The sequence below is a fragment of the Cetorhinus maximus genome, chromosome 9, assembly GCF_964194155.1.
Source record: "Cetorhinus maximus chromosome 9, sCetMax3.hap1.1, whole genome shotgun sequence".
Lineage (NCBI taxonomy): Eukaryota > Metazoa > Chordata > Chondrichthyes > Lamniformes > Cetorhinidae > Cetorhinus > Cetorhinus maximus.
Window position 1 is genome coordinate 109,285,903 of NC_135887.1, and position 15,934 is coordinate 109,301,836.

At 47.3% G+C, this 15,934-nt stretch overlaps 1 protein-coding gene across 2 annotated transcripts in view; it reads right to left on the reverse strand.

Annotated features, from left to right (window-relative positions):
• Nucleotides 1-15,934, reverse strand: part of ric8a (RIC8 guanine nucleotide exchange factor A) — a 54,635-nt gene that overhangs the window by 12,875 nt on the left and 25,826 nt on the right. For both annotated transcript variants that reach the window (XM_078549309.1, XM_078549311.1), the window contains 3 exons: nt 15,182-15,276; nt 5,470-5,620; nt 236-331 (listed from right to left, as the gene is read on the reverse strand). In XM_078549309.1, coding sequence (XP_078405435.1) covers nt 236-331; nt 5,470-5,620; nt 15,182-15,276 — 342 coding nt within the window. The remainder of the gene's footprint in view (nt 1-235; nt 332-5,469; nt 5,621-15,181; nt 15,277-15,934) is intronic.

The window sequence follows — 15,934 nt, forward strand, 5'->3', positions numbered from 1 at the left end:
TGGAGTCTTTTTATGGGGCTTCTGGTCACGGAGCATCACTAAATGACAGTGCAGGTCACAGTCAAGCGAGGTCAGGGCACACGGGATAAGAGTGTGGCTGGGTCAAGGCGGGGATGCAGCAGGGTCAGGGCACAGCAGGATCAGAGTGTGGCAGAGTCATGGCAGGATCAGAGCATGGCAGGGTCACAATGCCCACAACCCCCATCATGAATTTACTGTCCAAAGGGAATCTTACCCGCATACGGAGGAATTTCCTGGTTTCTCGGTGTGCCCGGGCACTCTCCGTTAGCAAGTTGAGAGCAGGGGTCAGTGTCTCCCTCAGCTTGTGACCCTGCAGGGAAGAGAAATCTTCAGTGATTCAGGGAGGACAGAAACCCTAGTCATGTTGTTCACACTCACTGAGAGACTCACCGCAACCAGGGATTGCCTGACCAACTCCCAATATCATTTATTCAGGTGAAACTTTGTCTTTTGTCTGAGCTCTCTCTATGTTTGCAGTAACACACCATGCAGATAAAAGGCGTCAGTTCCTTATTAAAATATCTGTCCTTCCACCTCCTTGCTCTCCCCTCCAGAAGTCTTTGCATCTTGCTAAGATTCACAAGGTAGCACTCAATGCCTTGAGCAAGAGCTGGGGGAGGGAGCCCGTCATCTCAGAAACTACTCCTTTTCCACTTGTCTATTCTACCAAGAGTCTGGTTATTTCAGGCTTCAGAATCCTTTTAGAAGTTGCTGCTCAGTCCAGTAATTTACAGACTCTACAGCACAGAAATAGGCCACTCGGTCCATCTGCTCCATGCTGGTGTTTATGTTCCACATGAGTTCCTCTCACTCTACTTCATCTAAACCTATCAGCATGTCCTTCTGTTCCTTTCTTCTTAATGTGGTTATTCAGCTTCCCCACAAATGCACCTATACTATTCACCAGGGATTCTCACCACTCTGTGTAAAGAAGTTTCTCCTGAATTCCCTATTGGATTAATTAGCGATATCTTATATTTTTGCCCCTACTTCAGAGGTCTCCTCTACAAGTAGAAGCTTCATCTTCTCTATGTCTACCCTTTCAAACCCCTTCACGACCATAAAGACCTCTATCAGGTCAACCCTCAGTGTTGTCTTTTCTAGAGAAGACTCCCAGCATGCTAAGCCTTTCTTTCTTAAATCGCATTTACAGCAATTTGCCAATTGCTCCTGGAATTTGTATGTTTATATGTGTACAGAATGTCAGTAACATCCCACAGGCAGTTCCTCAGTTTACTTACTTAAATACACATCAAGACTCCCCATCAGAGTTACTGACATCCAGCATCAAATCTTTTTATAATCTCACTGCAGTTCACACCCATCAGCAGAGATTAAATTCAGCCGGGTCAGCCGGGACAAGCATATCAATGAATTGTCTTTAAATTGACCTATCTGCTGTGAAGACCAAAGCTCAGGGAATGTTACTAACTGACTCCTACTTTGCAAACGGGAGATAGATTGGAAACACTTTAAAGTGTTTGGGGAGTGAACCCAATGGAGAACAAACAGAGAGATACAGCAAGAGAACCATAACCTGTAATGCCTCTAACAGCGCAGAGCCTCATGGCTGGTCTGTCAATCATTGCAAACCTTCCTCCCTTAGCACAGACTCTGAATGTTGCAGCTTCACACCAAGTACAGTAGCAGTGTGTAAGTGTGAGATCAAGAACTAGAACCTGTGGGTGGAATTTTCCGGTCCTGCCAGCAGTGGGAATTGTGGCCAGTAGGGGCACTAAATTTGGCGTGATGGAAAAAATCCATTTCCCACCAGGGGAAATTAGTTTGAACTTAGAACCGGTTAGGCCTATATCCATTGGAGTTTAGAAGAATGCGAGGTGACCTTATTGAAACATACAAGATCCTGAGGGGACTTGATAGGGTGAATATCCGGGGGATATTTCTTTCTGCTTCCAGGGGAAGATTAAAACCATGGGCATAGTTCAAAAATAAGAGGACTGTCTTTTAAGAAAGAGATGAGGAGAATTTTTTTCTCCCAAAGTATTGTTGGAATGTGAAATTCTCTTAGACAGAAAGTCATGGAGGCTGAGGCATTCAATTTATTCAAGGCTGAATTAGAGAGATTTTTGTTAGGCAAGGGAGTCAAGGGTTATGGGGAGCAGACAAGAAAGTTGAGCTGAGACCACAACCAGATCCGCCTTGATCTTATTGAGCGGTGGAGCAAGCTCCAAGGGCTGAATGGCCTACTCATGCTCCTATGTCCTCCTGACTTTGATAGTGGGTTAAAAGCATATCCAGTTTCCCACTGATCTATGTTGTAAACCACATTTGCATTTGTTCGCATCTCATGAATGCTCATTAAAAGGCAAACTTGCCGGAATTTAGTTCCCCCTCCACATTAAGTGCCCCGCCAGGGGATAATTAGAACGGCCTGTTTCCCGACTGTATATAAGTGGCCTTCACCTGCCAAGCTTCACTTTATCAATGGCTTTGAGGTCCACAGATGTTGCTTTCTCTTTCTTGGGGACCGCATATAACTTCACTCATATTGAGTGTCATTGGCAAAGACAGCGACAAGGCTGGACAAGGGACAGAGGCGAAGGCTGGAAGTGGGGGCGGGGGGGGGGGGGTGGGGAGGGGAGGGAGTGAAGGTTAGACAGGGGAGGCAGGTTTATGGGGCAAGGGTGGGGAGAGTGCCCAGTGAAGGGGGGCAATATCAAGGGAAGGGGTGGGGGGAGAACATCCTGGGAAGGAAGAGTGAGTTTGTCTGGGGAAAGAGGACAGGATCGGTGGCATTGATGGTGGGGCCCTGGACAGAAAACTCAGGGTACTGGTGATAGGAGGGAACAGTCAGTCAGGGGAGGAAGTGGGATGTGGTAGGGTGGCAGGTCCAGGGTGAGAGTCTGGTAGGTGTGGGTAGTTCATAGAGGGGAATAAGACAGTGGCTCAGGTAATGGGAGTGGGGACAGAGTCAGGTTGGGCATGGGGGTGGTAACAAGTGTTGGCTCTGAGGGGAGGTATGGCATGTGGAGCTGGATCGTGATAGGGTCCAAGGACCTGGGGGAGGGGGTGTTCAAGGGTGACGGAGGGGAGAGGAATGATGATGGGGGGGGATGTTGGTGGGTGACGAGGGAGGGTAGAAGGTGGTGGAGTGAGTTTGGAAAGTGACACGCGACATTTTTCCAATCTGATCTTGACCACGCAGTTAGTCAGTCAGTGAGATCCCTCGAGGTGGGAGGAAGGTCTTTTCAGGTTGGTGGAGTTCAAGGTCAGCACATGTGGCCGATTAAAGGGACACCCTAATAATTGTGAGGCAACTGGATTTCAACAATGCTCAGTTGTGTTCCCCTCTCTATGGTGAAGCTCCACATCGCAGCAGGTTTGTTCCCATAACATCGAAACCCCAGCAAGGTGTGAAGCTGCCTTTCATTCTGTGCCATTTGCCATCGGCTGTAGTCAGAGGCAGGGATGAAGGGAGGGAGGGAGGTAGAATGCCTCCAAGGGGCACGGTTGGTGGAGGGCAGCCAATTCGCAACTCCAAACCTCCATCCACCTGAGTGAATGGTCATGACTGACAAGGATCATGTGGTTAGTCTTTCTATGTTGCCAAGGCAATGGTCTCTCTATTGAGTTTTGAGGATAGTGGAGACAAGAGGAAAAGTGTCCACTTGAAGTTTCTTGCACATGGATCTCATTATCCTGGTCAAAAGAGCAATGTCCCCATATGCATTCATGTATGAACAGGAGGAGTACCCATCTCTAATCCTCCAGGATATCCTTTACCTGGAGGGGGTGGGGATGCCATGTCTAATAGGGGCCAGGCTTAGCACTTGCCTGTTGACTTTGAGATGGAGGGAAACCTGTAAAGAACATGCTCACTTAATATATCACTTGAATTTGTTCACACATCCACTGAGGCATCCACTGCAGGCAACCCTGCCTTGGTAATGGCTCTCATCCAGACCAGGATAAGGAGGGCCCATTGCAGGTTGGCACAGGGGCACAAGAAGCAAGGGCCTGTGCAGCAAGAAGCAGTAGGGCCTCCACATGAGAAGAAGCTAGCAAACATGGACCACTAAAATGCCGAGCATTGGCCCAACCATGGGTGCATCACTCGCAGTGCTCTTATCTAGGGATGAGCAAAAGGCAATGCCGGAGGTGCCCTCATATGTCCCGGGATGTGTTTGCTCACATCTGTCAGCTTCGCCTGTACGAGCTGCAGCTGCAAGGACTCTGTGTGAGTAATGCAGAGCTCCTGGCCTGCAAAGAGTGAATGTGTGTCCAGCTGCCATTTAAATATGGCGCCAGGACCTTTGACCCCCATGAAGTAACAGCAGAGCAGGTGACTTCCTGCTCACCCCACGATGAGATTCACCGAGCTCCTCGCAGATGCATAATTAATGAACTGAAATGCAGATTGTGCGTATTCACCCATCCTGCCACCCAGCAGGAATCACGCCTTCTTGCCCACACGCCACCGGACTTAGTCTCCAAAATGGAAAATTCTGCCCTGTATCTCCCCAGGCCAGAGATAAACATGGGGATTCCATGGTGTCAAACCTCATCACAGCACAAATCCAGCGGGAGCAGCAAAAAGCTGCAGCTTTCTCGGGAATTGGAGAGGAGAGATTCCCAATCTCCAACCCACTAAGTTCCACTCCCAAATCTCCAACTTGTGATGCGTGTATGATCTCGCTCCCGGTATGGATTGGGAATGAAAATTCCTGGAAAATTGCCAAGATTTTCATAAGCACATAAGAAATAGGAACAGTAGACCATTCATCCCCTCAAGCCTGCTCTGCCTTTCCCGCCCGATCCCCAATTCCCTGTGAGACCAAAAATCTGTATTTCTTAGCCTTAAATATATTCAACGATATAGCATCCACAATCCTCTGGGGTAGAGAATTCCAAAGAATCACAACTAATTGAGTGAAGAAATTTGTCATCTCTGTCCTAAATAATTGCCCCGTGGTCTAGGTTCCCCAGATCGGGAAATCAATCTCTCTGTCTAATCTGTCAAGCCCCTTCAGAATTCTCTGTGTTTCAATGAGATCACCTCTCAATATTCTAAACTCCAGAGAATATAAAGCAGCCTCTTGTCATAGGTCAACCCTCTCATCCCAGGGACCAATTTAGTGAAACTTCGCTGCACTACCTTCAATGCAAGTATATCCTTGCTTAAATATTTTGACCAAAACTGCACACGGTATTCTAGATGTGGTCTCAACAAAGCTCAGTACAATTGTAGGAAGACTTCTTTATTCTTGTGCTCCAATCCACTTGCAACAAAGGCCAATATCCCATTTGCCTTCCTAATTGTTTGCTGTAACTGCATGCTAACTTTTTTGTGTTCCTTGTATGAGTACACCCAACTCTTTCTGAACATCAACATTTACAAGTTTCACAACGTTTTTAAAATGTTCTACTTTTCTAATCTTACTACCAAAGTGAATAAAGTTTTGATGATCTTGGCAATCCGAGGCTCACCCGATCCAATCTCTTCTCCAAGAATTCCAGGAGCAGATTGACAGCATCCATGTTCATTCCCAGATACTCAACAGAGCCCAGCTGAACTCTGGGGGTGAGCAGGACATCCAAACACATCAAGGGTAGATTCCCCAACAGGTTCACCGTGTGACTGTGAAAACAAACAGGAAACAAGTGGGAGGACAACACACTCAGCTCAATCTCAGCTTTCTCACACCCACACACCCATCTCACACGCCCATACATACACACACTGTCTCATGCACACGCCCAGCTCAGACCCTGCTCTCACACACACCCTCACGCATACACACTGTCACACACCCAATTCTCACACGAATGTGCACCCAGCCGTCTCACACACACTTCCACACCCAGGTCTCTTACACACACTTCCACACCCAGGTCTCTCACACACACTTCCACACCCAGGTCTCACACACACACTTCCACACCCAGGTCTCACACACACACTTCCACACCCAGGTCTCACACACACACTTCCACACCCAGGTCTCACACACACACTTCCACACCCAGGTCTCACACACACACTTCCACACCCAGGTCTCACACACACACTTCCACACCCAGGTCTCTCACACACACTTCCACACCCAGGTCTCTCACACACACTTCCACACCCAGGTCTCACACACACACTTCCACACCCAGGTCTCTCACACACACTTCCACACCCAGGTTTCTCACACACACTTCCACACCCAGGTCTCTCACACACACTTCCACACCCAGGTCTCTCACACACACTTCCACACCCAGGTCTCACACACACACTTCCACACCCAGGTCTCTCACACACACTTCCACACCCAGGTCTCACACACACACTTCCACACCCAGGTCTCTCACACACACTTCCACACCCAGGTCTCTCACACACACTTCCACACCCAGGTCTCTCACACACACTTCCACACCCAGGTCTCACACACACACTTCCACACCCAGGTCTCTCACACACACTTCCACACCCAGGTCTCACACACACACTTCCACACCCAGGTCTCACACACACACTTCCACACCCAGGTCTCTCACACACACTTCCACACCCAGGTCTCACACACACACTTCCACACCCAGGTCTCACACACACACTTCCACACCCAGGTCTCTCACACACACTTCCACACCCAGGTCTCACACACACACTTCCACACCCAGGTCTCTCACACACACTTCCACACCCAGGTTTCTCACACACACTTCCACACCCAGGTCTCTCACACACACTTCCACACCCAGGTCTCTCACACACACTTCCACACCCAGGTCTCACACACACACTTCCACACCCAGGTCTCTCACACACACTTCCACACCCAGGTCTCACACACACACTTCCACACCCAGGTCTCTCACACACACTTCCACACCCAGGTCTCTCACACACACTTCCACACCCAGGTCTCTCACACACACTTCCACACCCAGGTCTCACACACACACTTCCACACCCAGGTCTCTCACACACACTTCCACACCCAGGTCTCACACACACACTTCCACACCCAGGTCTCACACACACACTTCCACACCCAGGTCTCTCACACACACTTCCACACCCAGGTCTCACACACACACTTCCACACCCAGGTCTCACACACACACTTCCACACCCAGGTCTCTCACACACACTTCCACACCCAGGTCTCTCACACACACTTCCACACCCAGGTCTCTCACACACACTTCCACACCCAGGTCTCTCTCTCACACTTCCACACCCAGGTCTCTCTCACACTTCCACACCCAGGTCTCACACACTTCCACACCCAGGTCTCACACACACACTTCCACACCCAGGTCTCTCACACACACTTCCTTCCACACCCAGCTCTGACATGCACCCAGCTCTCACACACATACCCAGCTCTTGAACAGACACACATACACAACCCCAATACACACACACCCACAGTCACCCACTCAGCTTTCACACACACACACACCCACCCTACATCCACACCCAGCTCACAAACGCATATACACACACCCACATATACCCAACTCTCACACACACACATACCTAGCTCTGTCACACAACCCAATAAATACTACACACACCCCCGCCCCCCCCAGCTCACATACACACCCAGCTCTCTCCCTCTCACATACATACACATACCCCCACCGCCCCACCTCACACACACACACACACACACACACACAGACATCCCGCTCTCACACACACCCACATGCCCCTCTCTCTCACACACTCAGACTAGGATCTACCCAGATTATCACCACCCCAGTTGGACCTTTCCAATTGTGCAGCTTTCATCTCAAGGTGTTTTGAAGGGTTGACTTTCTTTGCAGGTTTATTGTAAACAATTCTTTCCGGGCAAACTTGGTGAGAAATGACCAGATGATTAGCTTTTAGTAGGTGTTGTAGGACTGATTGTCAGATATTTGGAGAAGGCATAATTTACAGTGATATGGGACAAGTGCAGAGAGACTGGGACTAATTGGATGGCTCTTTCAAAGAGCTAGCACAGGCACAATAGGCTGAATGGCCTCCTCCGTGCTGTTCAATTCTAAGTAACAGTAATCATCAAAGGCACAGTGATCTATATCTAACCAGTGGCATAATCTTGCATATTCTCACTCTCATTCCTGTACTAGTTCAATTGGTTGCTATTACTTAGCAAGTTATTACCCATTTACTTAAAACTGGTTAACAACAGGTTAAAATGACCTAACAAAGGAATATAACAAGGCTGTACAACTTCAGAAGAAATTAGATCCATGGGTTTAATACCCAACTCAGGAGCTGAGGGGGAGGCTGGGAGAAATGTCAACTGACTGAAATCTGTCTCCAAGGGAAGAATGTCACTTCTGGAATAAACTGCAGCATCTCAGTTTATTATCCTGGGATTCTCTAAAGTTAGGAAAATCCCTGGCAGCTTTAAAAAGAGCACACGAGCAGAAGTCAATTCATCCTGACCGATGAGACTGCAGAACTCACACAGCTGAAGTCATATGGAATTCCAACCATTTTATAACACACGGATATGGACGGACATATTTTAACACCACACCAAATGATAGTCCATCCTTGATTTCCCACAGCCAGGAGTCTGAGGCTCCATCTAACTTCAGGATCATCATCCCGGCGAATCTACACTGTTTGCTCTCTGGCTTCAAGCTCCTTTCTATAATGGGGTTCAAACCCGCATCCAATGTCCAACAGTGACCCAACCATTGCCTTATATAAATTCATAATTATTTCATATGCACTATGCCCCTACTCATGGGACCCAAAATTCTTTATAACTTTATCTCCCAGCAATCGCACTTTCAGGGAATTGTCTATTTGAACCTGATGTGCCACTGTTCATCTTCAGCCTTCAATGTCTTTCCATCGACTGCTTCACTCCCTGTCCTTGTCTTTCTTTCCAAATTTTAATACTTCACACATTAAAACCCAACGCCATCTATCTGCCCATTCCACTAATTGTCTATATTTTCCTGCAGCATTTCACTGACAAACCGGCTTCTTTCATGTAATCCGCAAATTCAGAGAATGTTCTCCCAGCACCAAACTCCAAATCATTGATCAATACCGAGACCAAAAGCAGGCCCAGCACTGACACAGGACTGGGGGAGGGGGTTGGGGGGGGTGGGGGGGTGCACAGGTGGAGGAAAGGTTCACCCATCCCAGCACTGACAGGGGTGATGGGAAGGTTCACCCATCTCAGCACTGACCCTGGGGGATGGCGGGTTCACCCCTCCTAGCACTGAACCCAGGGGAAGAGGGGCTGGGAGGTTCACTCCCAGCAGTGACCCGGTGGAGGAGGACGTTCACCCCTCCTAGCACTAACCCTGAGTGGGGAGGGGGGGTGGTGTGGTTCACCATTATGAACCCTTGTACAGTATGAGCACACCCACTTATCCCAACTCTGTTTCCTGCTCACCAACAACATTCTTTCCACATGCCTGAGCTTTTCTAGAAGTTCCTATGTGACAGTCTAACAACCTGAAAACCTGTTGATGCTGCACCTATTGCACTTCCTGTATCTAGTCACTGCTCACTGCTCAAAAGGCTCAATTAAATTTGTCAGACATAACTTGCCTTTAAAAAATCAGAATACAACGGTGCAGTGGTTCTGTTGCTGGACTAATAATCCAGTCAACACGAGTTCAACTCTGGCCAAGGCAGTTTGAGAAATGGTTCACTAATGTCCTTCTGCAACATGGTTTACACTTAACTGCCCCTCTGTAGTGGCTTAGCGAGGCATTCTGTTATATCAAACCTGTCTGCAGCGGTTCAAGAAGGCAGGCTCACCACCACCACCTTCTCAAGGGCAATTAGGGATGGGCAACAAATGATGACTTTGTCAGCCACGTGACATCCGCTGAGGAAATTTTAAAAAGAAATCCATACTAGCTATCCCTGATTAACTGATCCACTCCTAAACAACTTGTTCTTGGATTATGGGTTCTACATAGTTTTGCAGAATTTCCATTCACTAATAGAGTCATAGAGGTCTACAGCACAGAAAAAGGCCCTTCGGCCCATCAAGTCTGCACCAGTCAACAAGTACCTAACTATTCTAATCCCATTTTCCAGCACTAGGCCCATAGCCTTGTATGTCATGGCATCGCAAGTGCACATCCAAATACTTCTTAAATGTTATGAGGGTTTCTGCCTCTACCACCCTTTCAGGCAGTGAGTTCCAGATTCCCACCACCCTCTGGGTGAAAAAATTCTTCCTCACATCCCCTCTAAACCTCCTGACCCTTGCCTTAAATCTATGCCCCCTGGTTATTGATCCCTCCACCAAGGGGAAAAGTTCCTTCCTGTCTACCCTATCTATGTCCCTCATAATTTTATACACCTCAATCATGTCCCCCCTCAATCTCCTCTGCTTCAGGGAAAATAACCCCAGTCTATCCAATCTCTCCTCATAACTTAAACTCTCCAGCCCAGGCAACATCCTGGTAAATCTTCTCTGCACTCTCCCTAATGCAATCACATCCTCCCTATAATGCGGATTCCAGAACTGCACGCAATACTCTAGCTGTGGCCTTACCAGCGTTTTATACAGTTCCAGCATAACCTCCCTGCTCTTATATTCTATGCCTCAGCTAATAAAGGCAAGTATCCCATGTGCCTTCTTAACCACCTTATCGACCTGCTCTGCTACCTTAAGGGACCTGTGGACATGCACACCAAGGTCCCTCTGATCCTCGGTACTTCCCAGGGTCCTACCATTCATTGTGTATTCCTGTGCCTTGTTTGTCCTGCCCAAGTGCACCACCTCACACTTATCTGGATTAAATTTAATTTGCCGCTGATCAGCCCATCTGACCAGCCAGTCTATATCTTCCTGTAATCTAAGGCTATCCTCCTCACTATTTACCACCCCACCAATTTTCGTGTCATCTGCGAACTTACTGATCAACCCTCCTACATTCAAGTCTAAATTGTTAATATATACCACAAACAGCAAGGAACCCAACACCAATCCCTTTAGAGCCCCGCTGGACACAGGCATCCAGTCACAAAAACATGCCTAGACCATCACCCTCTGCTTCCTGCCACTCAACGAATTCTGGATCCAATTTGCCAAATTTCCTTGGATCCCATGGACTCTTACCTTCCTTATCAGTCTCCCATGCGGGACCTTATCAAAAGCCTTGTTGAAGTCCAAGTAGATTACGTCAAATGCATTACCCTCATCTATACACCTGGTCACCTCTTCGAAAAATTCAATCAAATTGGTCAGACATGACCTCCCCCTAACAAAACCATGCTGACTGTCCTTGATTAATCCCTGCCTCTCCAAGTGTGGATTAATTTTGTCCTTCAGAATTGCTTCCAATAGTTTCCCCACCACTGAGGTTAGATTAACTGGCCTGTAGTACCCTGGTTCATCCCTTCCTCACTTCTTGAATAACGGTACCACATTGGCTGTCCTCCAGTCCTCTGGCACCTCTCCTGTGGCCAGAGAGGTATTGAAAATTATTGCCAGCGCCCCTGCTATCTCCTCCCTTGCCTCACTCAACAGCCTGGGATACATTTCATCCGGGCCTGGAGATTTATTTACTTTTAAGCCTGTCAGACCACTTAGAACCTCCACCCTTTCTATGCTAATTTCTTTAATTATATCACAGTCCTTCTGCCTGATTTCCATACCCACATTGTCCCTCTCACTTGTGCACACTGACACAAAGTATTCATTTAGAACCCTACCTACAAATTCTGGCTCCACGCACAAATTACCACTATGGTCGTTAATGGGCCCTACTCTTTCCCTAGTTATCCTCTCACTCTTAATGTTCTTGTAAAATAACTTTGGATTTTCCTTTATTTTACCTGCTAATGTTTTTTCTTGCCCCCTTTTTGCTCTCCTAATTTCCTTTTTAAGTTCCCCCCTACATATTCTATACTCCACTAGGGCTTCAGCTGTTTTGAGCCCTTGGTATCTGCCATAAGCCTCCCTTTTCTCTTTATCCAATCCTGTATATCCCTGGATTTGTTGGTCCCACCCTTTATCTTTACTGGAATATGTTGGCCCTGTACTCTCCCTATTTCCTTCTAGAATGAGTCCCACTGCTCTGATGCAGATTTACCTAAAAGTAACTGTTCCCAGTCCACTCTGGCCAAATCACATCTGATTTTATTAAAATCGGCCTTCCCCCAATTTAGAACTCTGATTTCTGGCCCATCCTTGTCCTTTTCCATAACAACCTTGAATCTAATGGAGTTATGATCACTATCTGCAAAATGCTCCCCCACTGATACCTCTACCACTTGCCCGGCTTCATTCCCTAAAATTAAGTCCAGGACTGCCCGCTCTCTTGTAGGACCTTCTATGTACTGGCTTAAAAAGCTCTCCTGGATACATTTTAAGAATTCCGCTCCCTCTAAACCTGTCACACTATGACTAACCCAGTTAATGTTGGGGAAGTTGAAATCCCCCACTATTACTACCCTATTATCTTTACACTTGAACTTACTCTACCTGATTTGTTCATCTATCCCTTCGTTTGATTCTGCACAAGAGATTATTAGCAAAAATTAAAGTGTATGGAATCGGAGATAACCGAGCGAGATGGGTCAGTAATTGGGTGGAAGATGGAAAATGGGGATAAGGTGAATATTCTCTGATTGCTGATGTGTGACTCGTGATGTCCTCACAGGCATCTGTACCGATCCTCAGCTTTTCATTATACTTATCAATGACTTAAATGGAGGAATAGAGAGGTGTTGATTCCAAGTTTGCTGATGACACTGGATACGGCAAAGGCTATGTGCCCTGAGCTGTGCCCCTTCGCCAAGCTATACCAGTACAGCTACAGCACTGGCATCTACCCAGCATTGTGGAAAATTGTCCCGATATGTCTTGACCGCATAAAGCAGAACAATTCTAACCCGGCCAATTACTGTCCCATCAGTCTGCTCTCAATCATCAGCAAAGTGATCGAGGGGGGTGGCAACGGTGCTATCAGGCAGCATTTATTCAGCAATAGCCTGCTCATTGATGCTCAGTTTGAGTTCCACCAGGGTCACTCAGCTCCTGACCTCATGACAGCCTTTGTACAAACATGGGCAAATGAGCTGAACTAAAGAGCTGAAGTGAGAGTGACTGCCCTTGACATCAAGGCAGCATTTGACTGAGTGACATCAAGGAACCCTATCAAAACTGGAGTCAATGGGAATCAGGGGGAAAACTCTCCACCGGTTTGAGGCAGACCTAGCACACAGGAAGATGGTTGTGGTTGTTGGAGGTTAATCATCTCAGCTCCAGGACATCACTGCAGGAGTTCCTCAGGGTAGTGTCCTCGGCCCAACCATCTTCAGCTGCTTCATCAATGACCTTCCCTCCATCATAAGGTCATAAGTGGGGATGTCCGTTGATGACTGCACAATGTTCAGCATCATTTGTAACTCCTCAGATACTGAAGCTGTCTGTGTCCATATGCAGTAAGCCCTGGGCAACATTCAGGCTGGGCTGATAAGTGACAAGGGATATTCATGCCAAACAAGTGTCAGGTATTGATCATCTCCAACAAGAAAGAATTCAACTTTTGCCCCTTGACTTTCAGTATCGTTACCATTACTGAATCCCCCACTATCAACATCCTGGGGGTTACCATTGACTAGAAACTGAACTGGACTAGCCATCTAAATACTGTGGTTACAAAAGCAAGACAGAGATTGTGAATTCTGCAGCGGGTAACTCACCACCTGATTCCCCAAAGCCTGTCCACCACCAGAAGGCACAAGTCAAGAGTGTGATGGAATATTCTCCACTTGCCTGGATGAGTGCAGCTCCAACAACACTCAAGAAGGTCGACACCATCCAGGACAAAGCAACTCACTCAATCGGCACCCCAACCACCACCTTAAACTTTCTCTCCTTCCAGAATTGATACCCTGTGGAAGCAGTGTGTGCCATCTACAAGATGCACTGCAGCAACTTACCAAGGCTCCTATTACAGCATCTTCCAAACCTCAATCACCAAGAAGGACAAGAATAGCAGATGCAAGTTTCCCTCCAAGCTACACACCTTCCTGACTTGGAACCAAATCACTGTTGCTTCACTGTTTCTGGGTCAAAATCCTGGAACTCCTTTCCTAATTGCACCGTGGGTATACCTACACCACTTGGACTGCAGCAGTTCAAGAAGGCAGCTCACCACCAAGGGCAATTAGGGATGGGCAACAAATGCTGGCCCAGTCAATGATGCCCATATCCCATGAACGAATACAAAAAAGGACATCAGAAATCATAGAATCTTGCAGCACATATGGAGGTCATTTGGTCCATTGTGCCTGTGCCAGCTCTTTGAAACAGCTATTCAATTAATCCCGCTCCCCTGCTCCTGCAAATTCTTTCCCTTCAAATACATGTGCATTTGCCTTTTAAAAGATCCTATGGAATCTGTTTCAACTCATTCAGATAGCTGATTCCAAATGTTAACAAGCCCCTGTGTGAAATAATCTTTTCTCATCTCCCATTTGGCTCTTTTGCCAATGATCTTATATCTGTGTCCTCTAGTCACTGACTCCCTCACTGGAAACAGTTTCTTTATCTACTCCATCAAAACCCTTTCTGATTTTGAATAGCTGTATAAAATCTCCTCAAACATCTTTGCTCTAATGAGAACATCCCAGCTCTTTCAGTCTCTCCATATAACTTTTTAAAAATTCATTCCTGGGATGTGGGCTTCGCGAGCCGGGCCAGCATTTAGTGCCCATTCCTAGTTGCCCTTGAGAAGGTGGTGGTGAGCTGCCTTCTTGAACGGCTGCAGTCCATGTGGTGTAGGTACACCCACAGTGCTGTTAGGAAGGGAGTTCCAGGATTTTGACCCAGTGACAGTGAAGGAACGGCGATATATTTCCAAGTCAGGAAGTCTCCAAATGAAGTCTCTCATCCCTGGGACCATCTACTGCATTAACCTTCCCCACTGTTTCTATTACTCCCATAAAGAATTTGCTGAGTTTGATTAAATCTGACCTGCCTTTTAGAAATAAACTCTATTTCCTTATCGTATTCAAGATATTTTGTTATTTTACAATATAGACATTAACCTAACTGGTTTATTGTTCCATGGAGTAGTTCTCACTCTTCTTTTGAAGACAACAATGAAGTTTCAAAGTGGGGTAAACAGGGCAGAAGGTTACGAGCTGGAGGGGCAGAGTGGGAATGCAGTGACCCCACATTGCTGACCCTACCTGTGCAGTTCCTCCGTTCTGTCCTCTCCGTCTGCTTTGACCAGGAGGCAATATCGCAGGATGGCGACCAGATGGCGATAGAGAGCAGCATCTTCCTGTCGGTACAAGGAATAAGGGTTATATCACAGCCAAATATCAGCAATCCAGACACCTCTCTAAGTATTATAGCCTCATTCAACAAGTACTGGCATATCTCTGAGACCCTGCTTCAGAGAGAGCGATTTTCAGAGAGAGTATCAAATGCATAAATCTTGGAATCATTGAAAGAACAATTGGATTCAGTGGTGAAGGAACTTTAGGGTCACTCTGGGTCGATTTACTAAGATGGGCTGAATAGCCACCCTAACCCACAATTATCATGAGACACTGCAAACAAATTGGTCACAGCTATTAGGGACTGTGGCTGAAGTGATTCCTCAAGGAAGCGCTGCACGATCAGAGGGGCAGTACTGAGGGAGAACTGCACTGTCAGAGGGGCAATACTGAGGGAGAACTGGAGAACTGCACTGTCAGAGGGGCAGTACTGAGGGAGAACTGCACTGTCAGAGGGGCAGTACTGAGGGAGAACTGCACTGTCAGAGGGGCAGTACTGAGGGAGAACTGCACTGTCAGAGGGGCAGTACTGAGGGATAACTGCACTGTCAGAGGGACAGTACTGAGGGAGAACTGCACTGTCAGAGGGGCAGTACTGAGGGAGAACTGCATTGTCAGAGGGGCAGTACTGAGGGAGAACTGCACTGTCAGAGGGACAGT